The following is an 18,551-nucleotide window of genomic DNA, read 5'->3' as shown; positions in this document are numbered from 1 at the left end:
AGTATTGAATTCGTTATCGTTAAGAACGTTTAGATTGGAAAACGTTTAAAAAATGTCCTTTTTTTAAATCTCCAAACATGAAAAGCTATTTCTTACACAAGTAAATTAGGACAATAACTCTGATTTATTTAGTTTTGCTTTTTCTTTTTGGAAGCTTTGTTTGTTGATGAAATTGTAGAAGTCTTGGATAATTTTGTAGCCGCCCATTTTACGTAAACAACAACAGGAATACTAAACAAAATGCATGTTGTGATACAAACAGGATGTACAATAAATGAAACTATCAATGCAATAATTTCACATAGTGCAAGTTCAATCCATCCAATCTTATTGTTCCCACGATTAGCTTTAGTATTTCCAATAAAAATTATAAGGAAAAAGAAAAGAATTGCTCCGAAAAATCCTCCAAGAAATGTTGCTTCAGCCTTCATTCTGAAAACTTTGCGAAGAGCAACCATAAGAACTGAAAGAACAGCTGCACAAATGCCTGAAAGTTTTCTCGATGATTCAATTGTTGGCGCGTTCATATAGACTGAAAAAACCAGAAAGAAGAATTGAATGGATTACATTGGTTTGAATTGTTTTTAATCGGCTTGTGAATAAATATAAAATAAATCTCAAAGGTTTTTTACTCTGTTATGACAGAAACTTCAACGTGTACTTCTGGTTCGAGTCCAATTTGTGTGACTTGTTTGACAGCTGCAGGTGTTCCAACAAAGTCAATAACTCTCTTATATATACGGAGTTCTAAATGATCATATGTTTCTGTACCATTACCACATGGTGCACGACGTGTGGTAATCCTAAGGCGGCGACGTGGCATTGGAATTGGACCACGAACTTTAAGATGTTCAGCCTTTAATTTTTGAACCAAGTTATTGCAAACCTTTTGAAGATTTGGAAGTTTTGAAGATGTGATTGTAAGGCGAATACGCTGTGTATTTTGAACCTGTGTTGTTTCTTTCTTTTCGTCTCCTGTTGGTAAGCTCATTTGTTAAAGGAAGGCCAAACAGACACTGTGAAATTCCAATTTCGACCGTTTACACATCTTGCTGGCAAAAAGCGGTCAAATCTGTTTTGGCAGTAAATGGGGATCCCAACGAGCAAGGTCAACTTCAAACAAATCCCTGATTGGTTCCCAAAAGATCAGTTTTCTCATTTTATTAAACAAACAAGAGAAAAGAAAATTTCGGTTACAGATGAATATGATATCCTTCAAAGTTTAAAATGTCGCATTAACTCAATGCCTTTTATAGATAATTGTAAAATATTAAGGAAAAGAAATTTCTTCTTTTCTCCTTTTACATCTATTCATACACAAATTAATGAGAAAGATGGATTTCTCCCTCTAAAATTATCTCCAACATTCAAAAAATTCGGATTTCAAATTTCATTTGGTCACACAAGAAATGAACATGATCTTGATATTCAGATAAGATCATATTTTTCACGAGATTTTGATATAATAGCAAAGTACAAAAAACCTTTAATCAAATACCCAAATTTTTCAAACAAAAATATTTTTCCTTTTGTAACACTGAAAACTTCTCATTTAAGGTCTTCCTTGCCTAATGGAATACACCTCATTACAAATATTTTTCAATTTTCATGCTTATCATCAGATTCAAACAAAAAGGGAGCAATTGGTATAAAAACAGTCACACCACAAGAAAACAGAAAGTCTTACTTTTATATAAAGCCATATCTCAATACTATTATTAAATATAATTCTCATATCAATAAATATATTTATTTTGCTCAAAAAGCATTTTTCCAATTTGGCCTAATTCAGCAAAGAGCAAATACAATTCCAATGACTGTTTCAAAATCGCAAATAAAGATTAGATTATTTGATATGACTAATTTTAATTTTGATGTTGGGCTGATTCTTTCACCTCAAAAAGTTCCACGAAATGAACAATTTACAGTTATTAAGTCATGTCATAAGGCTCCCATAACTCTTCCCAATTGGTTATGCAAATCTGATAATCTTACCAATTGCATGTCATTTTGGAAAATAAGTTTGGAGCAAGAGGTGGAGCTCAAAAAGGTTTCGTTTGCAAAGCTTCATGGGTTTGTTGGACTCTCAAACAAAGATTCAAATATAACGATAGGCATTGGCGGTTTTTCTCAAATTTATGGCAAAACCGTTGAGGCGAACGTTTTGTTCCCTCTTTCCAAATCTAAATTCTCACTTCAGTTTCAACTTGCAGTTGATCATTTGTCTGGAAACGAATGAAGAACGTGACGAGCTCCTTTATTGAATTTTGTTCTTCTCGGTCTATAAATGTATCAAGAAATAAATTTAATAAAAATCATCTTAGAATACCTTTTAATCAACGTATAAATGAAACAGTTATAATATATTATACAAGCCAGTTGACACAAAATCTTTTTTTATACATGTATCGGTGATCTAATTCAATGTTCACATGACTTTTTTAATAAGATTTCTTCATAGAAGTAAATTAGAAATTAAATTAGAAAAAATCTTTGATAGTCATTAGGAGAATTCTAATTTGTTGTGCTAAACAAAAATTTGTATATTTTATATAAAAAGTATCGTTAGCTTCAACTGTGAGTTCATTTTTTTGCTTGGATGGAATTTGTGAAAAAATTGGAACAAATTTTCATTGGAGTTAATGCTGAAAATATTGAATCATCTTCACAAGCAGTTATGAACATGTTTGATTCTGATTATCCATTCTCATTTAATTTTCTTATATCAAGATTATTATATTCAATGTTTATATCGAAAACATCTAATAAAAACGTATGTATACAATATTTATTATCATTAAAAAAGCAAAATGACAAATTAGTTGATATATTTAGTAAATATTTGCTCCAATTAGAAACAGCAGAATCATATTTTCTTCTTCAAAACATGATTGAAAAAGGTTTAATTGATTCAGCTCTTGTCGACAATTTAAATACTTTATATTTTTCTCAATTTAAGACTGAAGAAGAAATCAAAAGGATAAAGAATTCACATGATAAACCACATTTTTACGATGAATTCTTTTCAGCTTTTGATGAACTATCAAAGAATGATTGGGAACTTCATAAGAAATATGTTGAAGAAGGCGATAATCCAAATGAAATCTCAAAAATAATTCGAAATGATGAAATAGAAAAACTTCAAAAATTATCATCACAAACAGAATTTAATTTTAATCAAACAATCAAACCATCACTTTATGAAAGATATTCATTTGTTAATAAGAAAAATGTTGTTACATTAATTGATTATGCAGCATTTTTTGGATCAGTTAAATGTTTTAAATATTTACTTATGAATGGAGCAAAAGTCGGAAATACTGGTAAATATGCAATTGCAGGGGGAAATATAGAGATAATTCATTTATGTGAACAAAACAATATATCATTTGAAGGTGCATATGAAACTGCAATTAAATTCCATAAAAATGATGTGTTTAAATATGTTTATGACAATAAATTAGAAAAAAATCCATTACAAAAATCACAAAAAAGAACACGAAGAAAAGATCCACTTAATATTAATGATGATTTTGGGATCTTATGTATTGATTTTGGTAATTATGAAATCCTTTCGTTTTTGATCGAAGAAGGATTACGAATTAATGATTCTATTATTAATGAATCAGCAAGAACTGGAAACTTATATCTTGTTAAACATTTTCTCCAAAACAATAAAATTACCAGTGATATTTTGGTAAAATCAGTAGAATCAGGAAATGTTGAACTTATTATATATATTATGAATCATTATAAAATTGGTATTAATGCTAAAGATGTTCATTTGTTTTCGTCGATGTTTACTTTGGTAATTTGATATTATAATATAATATTTGGAATTTTTTGGAATTATTTAAAACAGCACTTATTTGTGCATCCGAATGTGGTTATACAAAAATAGTTAAATTACTTCTAGAACAAAAAGGAATTAATATTAATATTAAAGATATTTATGTGTTTTATTTGGTGTTTATTGTAATGATTTAATGTTTCAAAATAATATTTAGAAATTGTTCAAATTATTTTGTACAGCACTTATGTATGCATCCGAATATGGTTATATAAAAATAGTTAAATTACTTCTCGAGCAAAAAGGAATTGATATTAACCCTAAAAATGTTTGTTCGTTTTGTTTAAAATTTATTATAATGAATTAATATTTCGATATAATATTTGGAAATTCTTTAAATAATTTGATTCAGTACTTACACTTGCATCTATAAACGGGAACATAGAAATAGTTAAATTACTTCTAGAACAAAAAGGAATTGATATTAATGTAAAAGATATTTGTTTATTTTGTTGAAAGTTAGTTTTGATCTTTTGATATTTCAAAACAAAATTTGGAAATTATATAAAAAATATTTGACTCCAATTATATGTGCATCTTTAAATGGTTATATAGAAATAATTAAATTACTTCTTGAACAAAAAGGTATTGATATTAATGCAAAAGATATTTATTCATTTTATTTAGAACTTATTTTAATAATTTTATATTTCAAAATAATATTTGGAAATTATTATAAATATTTAACACAGCACTTATTTTAGCATCTGAAAAAAGTCATGTAGAAATAGTTAAATTACTTCTTGAACACGAAGGAATTGATGTTAATGTTAAAGGTATTTTTTAATTTTATTTAAAATTTATTTTAATAATTTTGGATTTCAAAATAATATTTGAAAATTATTATAAATATTTCGAACTGCACTTATTTGGGCATCTGAAAATGGTAATATAGAAATAGTTAAATTACTTCTTAAACAAAAAGGAATTGCTATTAATGCTATAGATATTTATTTTAATAATTTTATATTTCAAAATAATATTTGGAAATTATTTAAATTATTTAGAACAGCACTTCTGATTGCGTCCGAAAAAGGTTATACAGAAATAGTTAAATTACTTCTTGAACAAGAAGGAATCAATGTTAATTTTAAAGATATTTAATCGTTTTATTTAGAATTTATTTTAATAATTTAAAATTTGAAAATAATATTTAGAAATTATATAAAAAATTTAGAACAGCACTTATTTATGCATCAAAATGTGGTCATACAGAAATCGTTAAGTTACTTCTTGAACAAAAAGGAATTGACATTAATGCGTCAGATATATATTTGTTTTATTTAGAACTTATTTTAATAATTTAAAATTTGAAAAGAATATTCGGAAATTATTTAATTTGTTTAAAACAGCACATTTTTATGCATCTAGAAGAGGTTACAAAGAAATAGTTAAACTAATTAATAATATGTAGTTTTTGATAAATCATAAAATTACCCAGGATTTGTTGGGGAAACGGTTATAATATTGGTTTTCTGAATAGTATTTCATTCAAATAAAATTATCTATATCAAATATTATTAACCCAAAACTTTTTTATACATTAATAATATTTTGCTTCGGTTATCTAACAATGATAACCCAACTTTATCGTCGGACTTTTTGAATTCATTTTAAACGGTTTCAATGACACTTTTTATAAACAATTTTGGAAATTAACAACTTTACATTACAAATTAAAAATGCCAAATAAACGTATGTTAACATCCAGATGAAAAAGTACGAAACAATTAAAGTACTTGGAAGAGGAACTTTCGGCGAGGCTATCCTTGCAGAGCGTAAATCATCAAAGGAAAAGTTTGTTATCAAAAAAATGTATATGCCAATGAAACCAATCGAAAATATCAAAGAAGCAGAAATTCTAAAAAGTATGAATCATCCAAATATTGTTAAATATGTTGATGGTTTCTGGGAAAAAGAATATCTTTATATTGTTATGGAATATGCAGACGGAGGTGATTTATCTCAAAAAATTCGATGTTTTAAAAACAATAGAAAAGAATTCTCAGAAGATGAAATTCTTCATGACTTCATCCAACTTGCATTTGCTATTAAGTACATACATGACCGGAAAATCCTTCATCGTGACCTTAAACCACAAAACGTATTTCTTATGAAGGATGGAACAATTAAGTTAGGAGACTTTGGGATTGCTCGACCACTTGAAAATACTTATGAATTATGTGCGACAAAATGTGGAACTCCTGGATATTCATCACCAGAAGTATTCTCAGGCGAGCCATATGGTTCTAAAGCCGACATATGGTCATTGGGATGTATTCTTTATGAACTTTGTTGTCTCAAGCCTCCATTTTCTGGTAAAACTTTCGAAGCAATCAATGCGTCAGTGTCGAAAGGCGATTTTGAACCGATTCCATCCATATATAGTCAAGACATACAAAATCTTGTGAAGTCAATGTTATCTATTAATCCATCAAATCGCCCAAATATCAATGACATCCTTAATTATCCAATCGTTAAGTCAAATCTTGAATTATATGTTGATAAAAGATATCTTAATTTCGAAATGAACCATACTGTTATACATGGAAGGAATCCATATGACGCGCCAACAGTTATTCCCAAAGAGATCGATGTTAATGTTACAATTATTGGCGATTACGCAGTAGGGAAAACAGATATCATAAAGCGATTTCTGGAAATCCCTTATGACACTGAAATGTCTGCAATTTCGAATTCTTTAACAAAAACGATTGAAGTCAATGATTTCACGATAAATATTAAAATTTGGGATACATCTGGCATAAAAGTATTTCGACATTTGACTAGATTCTATTGTCGCAGTGCAAATATAGTAATTATTGTTTTTTCTCTTGGGAATTGGAATGAATATAATGAAAATTCATTCGAAAGTGTTAAAGAATTTTATCAAATGGCTGTTGAGGATAATAAAGACGCAATGATTTGTTTGTGTGGGAATATGAGCGATATTCCTGCCGAGCAAAGAAGAATTTCTTTTGAAGAAGGAAGAAGAAAAGCGATGGAACTATCAAATGAAGTCGAATACTTCGAAACAAGCGCTGTAACTGGAGATGGAATAAATGTAATGTTCGAAGAAATGATAAAAAAGTATTTGGTAAAATTATCAGAAAGAAAAATGCCAAATAATGATAACGAAAAGCAAAAGGATTCAAAATGTATAATAAGCTGAATTAATAAAAACATTTAAACGATTCTTCTGTTCAAGCAAAAATTTGTTACAAAATCACATTCAATTCCAAATTATGTTTTTGTAAAATAAGAAAATATAAATGTAATAGAGCTGATAATGTTCTTAATGCATTTAAGTATTACTTTTTATAAGTTGTCATTATTACAATTTAATGCAATTTTCATGAGAATAAAAAATGATATTTTTATCAACATAATATTTTCACTTTGATTGTATTTCATCACAATTTATCGTGTAATTGAGTTTTGATAACAATATTTGAATTTCTTCTGAACTTGTTTCCAATATTACAACTCCTTCAACAATTACTGCTATTCTCCAATAAACATCATTATGTTTAGACATCCATCAACAGGATTATTTCTCCTGCTTTACTGAACATTTCTTTGATTGTTATGTTTTAAATAAAAATGGAAATTTGTCCAATTAAAATGAAAGAGAAAATGCGAAGAGAGATTTCCTGCTGAAACGTTAGAAACAAAATGAACGTTTGAATGTTTTACATTGTTATAATCGATTATAACAATGATATCGTTAAAAAGTTGGTAACGATAAGTAACTGCAATTTTTCATAGAAACCGAAAGTGTGATCATAAATGAGTAACGAAGACTGCCCAGTTGTCGCTACATTTTTCTCCTTCCTCGGAGTCGCTATTGCTCTTGCCTTCACAGCTATTGGTTCTGGTTATGGTACTGCCAAATCAGCTATTGGCGTTTTCGCTGTTTGTTCAATGCATCCTGAATTCATCTATCGTGGTTTAATGCCAATTATTATGGCTGGTATCGTCGGTATTTATGGTTTAGTTACTGCAGTTATTATTGCACCAAGCGTTAGACCACCATATCCACTTTTCAGAGGTTATGCAAATCTAGCTGGCGGTCTCTCAGTTGCCTTAACAGGTCTTGCTTCAGGTATGTGCATTGGTGTTGCTGGTGATGCTGCTGCTCGTGCTATGGCTGAACAACCACGTTTGATCATGGGAGCTATGCTTATTCTCATTTTCGGTGAAGTTCTTGGTCTTTATGGTTTCATTGTCTCAATTATTTTAAGTACAAAGACAGCCAATTGCGAATAAGCAATTCATCATTAAAATTAAATATCAAAAAAAAAATATATACCAAGCCCTATGAGATCGTTTTTCACCTAAAGCCAAGACAAATAGATACGTTGCTGATGTTTTTTAATTTATCTTTTACAAATATTTTATTTTTTTTGTTGCTTGTTTAGTTTTGAGCGGATATTATCTTAGTTGCAGCCTGCAACTCCAAAATCTTTCACACCTAACTCAAGAACTGTTATCACCAACCAACGAAAATTAGTGCTTAAAAAAATAAAAAATTTATTCCGATACGGGGAGTCGAACCCCGCTCCCGTGGATGAAAACCACATATCCTAACCGATGAACGATATCGGAATTCATTAAAAATGTTATTATATCATATAAGATTTATATTCAAATTTATGATCACCCCTCATTTTCACAATGTTTGTTTGAATTCAAAAAATGCTTATTCCAATTCGTTGTTTTTCGTGTGGTCGTATGATTGCTAACAAATGGGCACCATATTGTGACCTCCTTAGAAATGGTGTTTCGGTTGCTGATGCTCTTCAGCAACTTGGAATAAATAGATTTTGTTGTCGTCGAATGTTCATTACTCATGCTGACCTAATAGATAGAATGATTGAATATTCACACCCATACATACCTGATGAAGAGTTTGGTCATTAATTAGTCAATCCATTTTTTATTGTAAACAATTGTTTGTTAATAAAACTTCTTTTTTGATATATTTAAAGCCAAAACATATTACAACAAATGATAATGACGAAACACATTTTCATCAGTGAACTCTCAGAAGATTTCACCAGTGAACAACGATAGAAAAAATGTGTGACTTCACTCGAATGACTGAATTCGTTTTCTCGTGTACATCAGACTCGCCAAAAGCCATTGCCCAATCACTAATTGCAATTGCTTGGAAGCAACCAGAAAATCAATCATGTTCTGTAAATGTTTCAAGAAATGGAATATTATTCTTAACTGAAGATGTTGGCGTTTTACAAGCAAATGTTCTTCTAGGTGCTTCGATGTTTAGACAATATGCATTACTTACTGAAAACGCATATGATTTTCATATTAACTTAACTTCATTGGCTTATTGTTTAAGCGTATTTACCGAAACAGCATCAACAATAGAATTCAAAGTAGCAGACTCAGAATTGATAATTCAAATTCATGATAGAGGATCTTTAACAGAATGTTCAATTCGGACAATTCATTATCCGGCTGATCAAAGTAATCAACCAAATCTTTCAGATGCATTCTCATCACTTGATTCACCAGAAGTTGCACAGTTCCAAATAGCCTCAGCAAATGCACGTGAAATGTTTCGATTTCCAAACGAACAAAAAAACAAATCTGTTGGTATATCAATGTCTATTGACCCAGACGAGAAAACCTTTGGTGTTCGTGCTGAAGGTGCATATGGAGCTGTTGAGTCAATTATGTTATTTTCACAACCAATCTTGAAACGCATTAGACTCGATTTACAAGAAAAGCTCGTTGCTCATTATCCTGTTTCGTCCTTAACACCAATGCTCAAAGCAATGTCTATTTCAAATGAGACAAATTTCAAATTTAAGAGCAATGGAATGGTAGCTGTACAACAGGCAATAAAAAGTAGTAATGTTTCAGGCAATGATATCTATGTAGAGTTCATCATACAGCCTTCGGAGGAATCACTACTTTAAAAATTATTGTAATTATTGTTTTAGTGGGAAATAATGTAAATAAAAATTTGTTGTAAATCGTTTTTGTTATGATAGATGTGCTTTAACCAAATTTTAGAAAAAGAAATTTAATTTGCAAATTCACTTTACTTTTGTTATGTCGAATATTCCAATGGAAAAATAACGTAACAAAAAATTTAGACGAAAAAACAGACATTTGGGCTTGCTAGGATATATTGAACTGATCGGATTTACGTACAAAAATCTTTTCAAGTCTATTAATTAGCAAAAAGCTTTCTGCTGTAAGTTGTCAACATAAAAAGAGTGTTGTTTGGACGATATGTAAGGTTCTGCGTAAAATGGACATATTTTATTTTGGTTTCGATTTTTCACTTTTTCTATGCAAAGCCGTTACTTGAATACAAACAACCGCTGTTTTGTGAGCTGAGCGGTTAGTGACACTTTTAAAATTGGGATACGTTAAACTTCACAATGAATCAAAAGTCTTTCATTCTTCCTTCAATTATCGAAAAAGGTATATATCGAGATAATCCCAAAAGTTATGTTCTTTCAGTATATCCTGAAGAAATCATTGAGAAGACGGCATTACTATATTTAGATTTTATTTCAAGTGCAGATTTTACTCAAATATCAGATACACCAGAGAAAGTTTCTTTCTTAATTGAAGTACTTGCTGCAGCTTTATCACTTCCACCAGAACAATTACAAAATCATAAGAAAGCAATTACTTTTACAAAGAATCTCCTTTCTCATGAATTTTTTAATCCAGACTTTAAAAATTGTTGTGTTGCGAAAATATGTTGTCAAATTTCACAACCATTTTTATATACATTTCCAGAATCTAAAAACAAAGAATATTTAGACTATTTATTTTCGATAGTTGATATTTATGTTTCAATTATCATTGATGTTAAAAATCTCAATCGGGAAACTTGGATTACATTAATTCAAATTCTTGTTGGCATCACAGATTCCTTAATGAACACGCCAAATCCAAAGGGATCCACCAACAAAAGCCTTATTTCATTACGTTCTAAATTTCTTGAATGTTTATTCGGTGCTTTATATATGTATCCATATCCTTACGAACGAATATGGACGAAAATTTTTGCGTTTTCAGCTCAGTGGAGTGTTACAAATGAGTTTACAGTCTTTTGGTGCAAAGTCATATTAAAGACATTTAGTAAATTGTTAAAAGTTGCATATAATGTAGCTGATGAAAACACGTTTAATGAACCTATTATACCATTTATTCCTAATGAATTGATTTCTTCTAGTAAGTTACCACTTATATTTTATCATACATTAAAATCATTAAATTATAAATCTGCAGCGAATGTTCCCGATAATTTTACCAAATACATATCAATGTTATATGACATTTCTAATTTACTTGTTAACGTTGCGATATCAGCATCCAAGTCGAAACTTTTTGTTGCGAAATATGACGCATCAGTTTTCATAAGTTTATTTGGCAAATACCTATCGTTCTTCCCTACGATAGAGGATCCAGTTTTTGATCCGGCGGTTTCCATCAATTTGAATACTTTATTCAGCATTATCAAAAACTTAGATGTAGCTGATTTGAATGAAATTATAATTGGATTAATTACTTCCATATTATTATTTGTTAATGAGAAACATCCATTAGTGTTCACATCTTTTTTAGCGTATTCTAATTTAGTATTAGTTACAGGCTCAAAAATTGCACCATTTTTAGCCAAGTTACAAATCAATAATTTATATTTAATTTCAATTGAACCATTTAAGTTATATTTATCAGATTTATTATGTAACTCAATGACAAATGGATTTATATCAGCGATTGAAATATGTAAAGATGAGAACAAAAACATAAAAGAAGGATTCACATCGATATGGAATTACACGAAAGATTCGATTGACATTTTTGAGTTATTATGTTTTTGTAATAGTTTTAAAGATGTAATTTCCATTGATTTGATTTCTAATTTAATTAAATCGAACAAAGACATTACGAAGTTATTAGTGATAATAATATTTATCAGTGTTTTGATAAGATATAATAATAATAATAATTTAATTGAAGAAATTTCTTCAAAAAATTTATTGTCACAAATTGTTAATAACTTTATAGAGATTAAAGTTGATGAAGAAGATAATAATAATTTAATCATTGTAATATTACAAATGTTTTATTCGTTCATTAAATTTAATCCGAAACAATTCACTAAAAACAAAAATAACGTAAACGCTTATTTCGATTTGATTAATTGCTTAAATAAAAACTTATTAAACGTTAAAGAGAAAAAACATTGGTTCAATTCAAGACATAATTACATTAAATATTTAATATATTGTACACAAATACTTTTCATGACAGGGAAAATAGTTAACGAGAAAATAAATGAAAAAGAGATAATCGAAAAGTTCAAAGATAATTATAAATTAAATTGTTTCACGATCGATGACTTGATTTTAATTACTTCAATCGAAAATAACAAAAAATTGGTTTTAATAATTAGAGGAAACTTCGGTAAATCAATCGTCAAAGTTAAATTACTGAATAACATTAAAAGTTTCGATAATAATTTAATTAATAAAACAGATGAAATTAAAAATCAAAAAATTAATGAACCGAAAATTAAAATCGGTTTGAAATCCCCACAAATTAAACCTATCGATGAAGAATACCTTAAAAATTCAAATGAATCATTCGCTAAACAATTTGTAGAAGAAACAACAAAATGGAATAATTGGAGTGAAATGAATTTCAATATTCCAAACTTGAAATTTGAATCGAAACGATCAAAACTAATTGATTTCTTGATTACAACGGGGTTACTCGATTCAAATAATTCAAGGAAAATACGGTTTCATAAAGTATCCGATTGCAAGTCGGTTATAAACGGCTTCGATCAAAAAGAAGTGCCGACGGTTTTGCCGATACCGATTTTACACATTATGTCAAATGATATTAATATCACTAACAATTATGTGATGACAGAATCATTATACAAATTTATACAACGAATTGGTAATTTAATTGATATAGATGAAACAAATTCGAAACGATTAAATTTGCCAAATCTTAGATGTAAAATACCAACAATTCAAACAGTTAATCACTTAGTTGGGTTCATAGCACCTGAAATGGCCGCAGAAAAAGAAGAATCGAACGCAATATTCGATTTGAAGGATAAATCAAATGTCATAATTTTGTTCAACGAGACAAAGTTCCAGCTGAAGCCGCAACAGGAGCTCAAGAACAAAATCGTTTTCGTCGTTACGCCCATTTTCGAGGCGTTGTACTCCGTCAGTTTGATGGAGAAAGTGAACAACATCAAACTGCCGATCGTCGAGCCGATGGTAATGTCCGCGAAGTCGATTGTGTTCTTGCTGGCAGTGACGTTCGAGCAGCTGCTGCCGTGTAAGAACATGAGAACGAATTTGATGTGCAGAACAAAGTTCAAAACAATGTGCGAGGAAAAATTTGATCAGAATTTGTTGTTTAGGATTGCAGAGAATTGGGAAATCGAATAAATAATTATTAATTTGAACGTTTTTATTGGTGTTTTTCATCTTCCGCTGATCTCAGAGGAAAACAAATTTCGCTGTGTTTGTTTAGACATAAGTTGATGAAGAATTTTCTTGTTAGCGAATTATAATGTTTTTGACATGTGACTTTCAGCAAAGATGAAATATGACCATAATTCGATGTAGAGAATTATTTGTTTGAATGTTTTTCTATTTTTATGTTTTGATTGGTGTTTTTCATCTTGGGGAGAGATATGCTCATAGAGACAAACCAATTTTGATGTGATGTATTTGTTTAACAATAGCTTGATAAAACATTATTCATGCTTTTTAACGAATTATAATGTTTTTTACATGTGACTATCAGTAAATATGATATATAATCAGAATTTGTTATAGAGAATTTTGAATTTAAAAAAATTATGAATTTGAATGCTTTTTCTCATTTTTTGGATTTACTTCTTGATTTATTATTACTTTCACCTTACTCTTTACATTTGAATAAATTCTTTTACCATTGGAACTTGTTTCTTTAAATGATTTATAATGAGTTCTATGTTAATTATATGTAAGTGTGAAAGTTATAGTTTGTAATGTGAATGAACCATATATTTTTGAATTACCTCATTATATATATATATGTTATGCTTCATGCTAATATTTTTTTTCATAGGATTTGATTATATTTAGGCTTATCATTGTATACAATATCAAATATTCATAAAAATCGTATTTTTATTGATAATTATATTTGTTCAATAAATTTTTCTTCTCGGAAATCTTCCGCGAATGGATCTTCTTCAATAGTTATATTACTTATTCCCGTAGTAAATGTATTCGTTGTTTCATTTTCATTATGTTCTGATTTATCATTTTCATAAATTACTTCTTTTTTATTTCTAATATGTTTCAATAATATAATTAATGATATGATAATAGCTATTACTATCACAATTACACAAACAGAAATGATAATAATTGTTGTTTTATTATCATTGTTTTGATTATTATTATCAGTGTAAAACATTGTAAAGAAATTGGAATAATAATTATAATAAGTCGAATAAATAACAACTGTATAACTGTAATAAATAAATTCTGTTTCAATATATGAAAATGCCGAATTGTTTATATATAATGAAAATGTTTTCGTTTGTGTTTCATAAATAGTTAATGAATGTGTAATTGATAATGTAATTGTTAATGTATATGAAAATGATAATGAAATATCACTTTGAAGTGATGAAGTAAATGTGTTCGACTGACTAATTGAACATAATTCTGAGAATGGAATTGAATCTGTTTGTGCATATATATTTGATTCAGTAAATGTATTCGACTGACTAAATGAACGTGTTGGAAGTGGTTCGCATGTTCCTTCTGTGTTCTCTTTGGCAACATCTAAATTTCCAAATTTACTTCCAATGTATGTTGAATATGTGATAACACTTGTTGAAACATTAAAAAATGCACTTTCTCCAATACTTGGTTCTGAATCTCCATAATAATAAATGCATCGAAGACTATAACAATTCCCAAATGCTGAATTTCCAATTTCTTTGATTCCATAGCCAAGTGTTAATATCGTTAAATTAGAACATAATGAAAATGATGAACCACCAATTGTTGTGACTGAATTTGGAATTGTAATGTTTTTGATTGATGAACATGATGAAAATGCTGAACCTCCAATTGTTGTAACATTTTCTCCAAAAATAATCGTTTCTAAATTAGAACATAAAGAAAACACATAATTCCCAATGTCTGATATAGAATTACCAAAATTAACTGAAACAACTGAAGGCCATTCTGAAAATGAACCACCTGGAATTGTATAAATATTTTCACTGATAATTATAAATTTCGTGTTATCTTGATATTCATTAATATCTTCAAATTCATTTGTATTTATGATTAAAAGTGTTGAATTATGTTCATGAAATATTTGATAAGAATTCATGAAAAACATTACAAAAACAGAAATAAAAACAAAAATATTTTCAATTTTTTTCTTTTCTTTTACTTCCAATACATATTTGGTCGTCAATATTTTCTGAACCGAAATTGTATTTTTCTGATAAAATTTCATATAAATAACCGAAAATATCATTGAAAAAATGATGGTTAACTGAAGTAAAACATTTAAAATATTTGGTCCGACTTCGATATCGTTTTGCATCATCAAAAAACGTGAAGATTCGCGTTTAATCGAAGATATATCTTCATAAGATTTGTTAAAAGTTCTCATAAATATTCCATTTTTGACAAATATATCGATTTTAAAGTATTTTTTCAAAATGTTTGAAAAATATGATTGTGGAAATTTTTGTTTGTTATTAAAATCATGATGTACAATTGTTGCTGATTTATTGTTAAGCCTTGAATTTAAAGAAAATACCTTTATCAAAACTTTATAATTATTATTAAATCTTTTGAATTTTTTGATCATAATTTCATTAACTGAAACTTCTCTATCACATTGGTAAGTCAATCCTTCTTTTCTTTTGTCATTTTGTATTTGTAATATTTCTTTTTGAATGATATAAGGTGTAATAAGCTTTATATCGGTTATTAATCGTTTTGCCATGATCGAAATGCTGAACAAAAGAAAGATTTTCATGTTTCAGCTTGTAATATATTTCGGGCCCTCCACCAAATATATATATATCGGCTTTCACAAAAGTTTAAAATCTCACGGTTAAACATTAAAAAACCTGTTGTTTAATTGAAGTTTTTCAAATCGATTTTGAGATATTTGAATCGATTTTTTAAAAAGACAATCAAAGAAACGACTTTATAACATTATGAAGACACTTTTAAATAACATAATGAATATATGTGATAGAGTTGGATTTATGCTCTAATTTGATGTGCCGTTCACTTGTTAAAATTGATTCCATCATGATAAAATTTCATCTTTCTTTAAAGCATTGAGAATTCTTTCATTTGATGATTTAAAGTCCCTTCATTATTTAAAATAAACATATTACATAAGAAGCTCTTCATGTACATAATCCCTTTCAATGTATCTTTGATTTAAACAAGATATTTTGCTTTTAAGGATAATGTATCCGAGTAATGTTCATTCAAAAGAGTCAACATTTAATAGAAGTTAAAGCATAATTTGAAATCATTGATCATTTATTCAACAATATTTGCCTTGTTATATATAAAGTCAGTGATACTACTTAAACACTTCAAAATTAAATTTTTTTATTATGAAAACATTAAAAAGTCAGAATGACATCATCGTTAATATGATTACATTTTATTTTGTATAACAACAAAATAATTTTATATATAAATAAAACAAAAATATTTATCATTACACAGTTTATTCATAGCCAATTGTCTTCATCTTCTTTCACAATATCTTCAACTAAACTATTTACTTCTTCGATTTGCTTTGTACTTGATGTTGTTGTATCCTTAAACTGTAACTTTGAAATCGATTTTTCTTTCTTATTATTACTTCTCACTAAAAATATAACAATTCCAACAATGATCAAAACAAATGCAAATGATCCGCAAATAATTCCAATCAAAACATTTGTCGTAATTCCATTTGGCGAATTTTCATTGGAAGTATGAAACATTGTAAAGAAATTGGAATAATAATTATAATAAGTCGAATAAATAACAACTGTATAACTGTAATAAATAAATTCTGTTTCAATATATGAAAATGCCGAATTGTTTATATATAATGAAAATGTTTTCGTTTGTGTTTCATAAATAGTTAATGAATGTGTAATTGATAATGTAATTGTTAATGTATATGAAAATGATAATGAAATATCACTTTGAAGTGATTCAGTAAATGTATTCGACTGACTAAATGAACGTGTTGGAAGTGGTTCGCATGTTCCTTCTGTGTTCTCTTTGGCAACATCTAAATTTCCAAATTTACTTCCAATGTATGTTGAATATGTGATAACACTTGTTGAAACATTAAAAAATGCACTTTCTCCAATACTTGGTTCTGAATCTCCATAATAATAAATGCATCGAAGACTATAACAATTCCCAAATGCTGAATTTCCAATTTCTTTGATTCCATAGCCAAGTGTTAATATCGTTAAATTAGAACATAATGAAAATGATGAACCACCAATTGTTGTGACTGAATTTGGAATTGTAATGTTTTTGATTGATGAACATGATGAAAATGCTGAACCTCCAATTGTTGTAACATTTTCTCCAAAAATAATCGTTTCTAAATTAGAACATAAAGAAAACACATAATTCCCAATGTCTGATATAGAATTACCAAAATTAACTGAAACAACTGAAGGCCATTCTGAAAATGAACCACCTGGAATTGTATAAATATTTTCACTGATAATTATAAATTTCGTGTTATCTTGATATTCATTAATATCTTCAAATTCATTTGTATTTATGATTAAAAGTGTTGAATTATGTTCATGAAATATTTGATAAGAATTCATGAAAAACATTACAAAAATTAAAACATTTTTATGTTTTTTCTTTTCGTTTGTTTTCAATTTATTCCTAAAAAATTTGATTTCATATAATAAAAAAAATCCCAAAATAAAAAAGTTATAAATTAGAACTTGAACAGTTTCATTGAATTTGAACATTTTCTTCATGAAGTTATTTAATGAAATTGGTAAATGAGCTTTTATTGAAAAATGATTAAATACCAAAGGGAAGAATCTAAAATAATGTTTAACATATGATACCGGCAACTTTAGTAAAGAGAAATGATGCTGATATTCTTCTGTAATGATATTCGATTCATTCGCTTTTATCATAATAAAACTTGATTCTTTAATGGATACACTCTCATTGTTATAGGTTGAGAATGGTAAATATGTATACCCTTTGGATTCCAAAGTAAGGTAAGGAGTGTGTTTGAGAGTTTGAGAAATAGATAATTGATCACTAAAAATCTTTCTACCTGAATTTGGAAAGATTTGTAATAAGCAAAAGATGTGCATGGATAAAACAATAGAACACATTTGCGAGAAAACTTGAGGAACTTGCTAATAAATCAGTCAAGAACGATACAGAAATCTTCAACCGCGCCGCCTTTTTGCCAGTTCATTTGTATGACTTTCGTTTAGAAATGTTTTGTTGATTTAGCAATCGGAATATTTTCACAAAGCTGAAACATAATGTTCAAATTAAAAAGTGACGTCATATTATTTCATTTCAATTACCGGAAAGCCTAAAAAATGAGAGAAAATGATATTTATTGGCATATCGAACGGACT

At 28.3% G+C, this 18,551-nt stretch overlaps 6 protein-coding genes across 6 annotated transcripts; 3 read left to right on the top strand and 3 right to left on the bottom strand.

The window, feature by feature from the left end:
- Nucleotides 1-128: 128 nt before the first annotated feature.
- Nucleotides 129-527, bottom strand: GO595_008953 (protein KRTCAP2-like; the record flags this gene model as incomplete). The annotated part of the gene is made up of 1 exon (XM_067922584.1): nucleotides 129-527. The coding sequence occupies one exon, from the start codon at nucleotides 525-527 to the stop codon at nucleotides 129-131; it is 399 nt and encodes a 132-aa protein (XP_067770896.1).
- Nucleotides 528-628: 101 nt separating this feature from the next.
- On the bottom strand, nucleotides 629-991 carry GO595_008952 (40S ribosomal protein S20; the record flags this gene model as incomplete). Its single annotated transcript, XM_067922583.1, has 1 exon — nucleotides 629-991. One exon carries the CDS (start codon nucleotides 989-991, stop codon nucleotides 629-631), a length of 363 nt encoding a protein of 120 aa, XP_067770895.1.
- A 4,570-nt stretch (nucleotides 992-5,561) lies between these two features.
- On the top strand, nucleotides 5,562-7,022 carry GO595_008951 (CAMK family protein kinase; the record flags this gene model as incomplete). The annotated part of the gene is made up of 1 exon (XM_067922582.1): nucleotides 5,562-7,022. One exon carries the CDS (start codon nucleotides 5,562-5,564, stop codon nucleotides 7,020-7,022), a length of 1,461 nt encoding a protein of 486 aa, XP_067770894.1.
- A 617-nt stretch (nucleotides 7,023-7,639) lies between these two features.
- On the top strand, nucleotides 7,640-8,119 carry GO595_008950 (V-type proton ATPase 16 kDa proteolipid subunit; the record flags this gene model as incomplete). The annotated part of the gene is made up of 1 exon (XM_067922581.1): nucleotides 7,640-8,119. One exon carries the CDS (start codon nucleotides 7,640-7,642, stop codon nucleotides 8,117-8,119), a length of 480 nt encoding a protein of 159 aa, XP_067770893.1.
- An 812-nt stretch (nucleotides 8,120-8,931) lies between these two features.
- GO595_008949 (cell cycle checkpoint protein RAD1) lies at nucleotides 8,932-9,795 on the top strand (the record flags this gene model as incomplete). Its single annotated transcript, XM_067922580.1, has 1 exon — nucleotides 8,932-9,795. One exon carries the CDS (start codon nucleotides 8,932-8,934, stop codon nucleotides 9,793-9,795), a length of 864 nt encoding a protein of 287 aa, XP_067770892.1.
- A 3,104-nt stretch (nucleotides 9,796-12,899) lies between these two features.
- On the bottom strand, nucleotides 12,900-13,214 carry GO595_008948 (uncharacterized protein; the record flags this gene model as incomplete). Its single annotated transcript, XM_067922579.1, has 1 exon — nucleotides 12,900-13,214. The coding sequence occupies one exon, from the start codon at nucleotides 13,212-13,214 to the stop codon at nucleotides 12,900-12,902; it is 315 nt and encodes a 104-aa protein (XP_067770891.1).
- Between the last annotated feature and the right edge of the window lie 5,337 nt (nucleotides 13,215-18,551).

Source organism: Histomonas meleagridis (assembly GCF_020186115.1).
Source record: "Histomonas meleagridis strain 2922-C6/04-10x chromosome Unknown contig_80, whole genome shotgun sequence".
Lineage (NCBI taxonomy): Eukaryota > Parabasalia > Tritrichomonadida > Dientamoebidae > Histomonas > Histomonas meleagridis.
The sequence above is the reverse complement of the archived record's forward strand: the minus strand, read 5'-3'. Positions and strand labels throughout refer to the sequence as shown.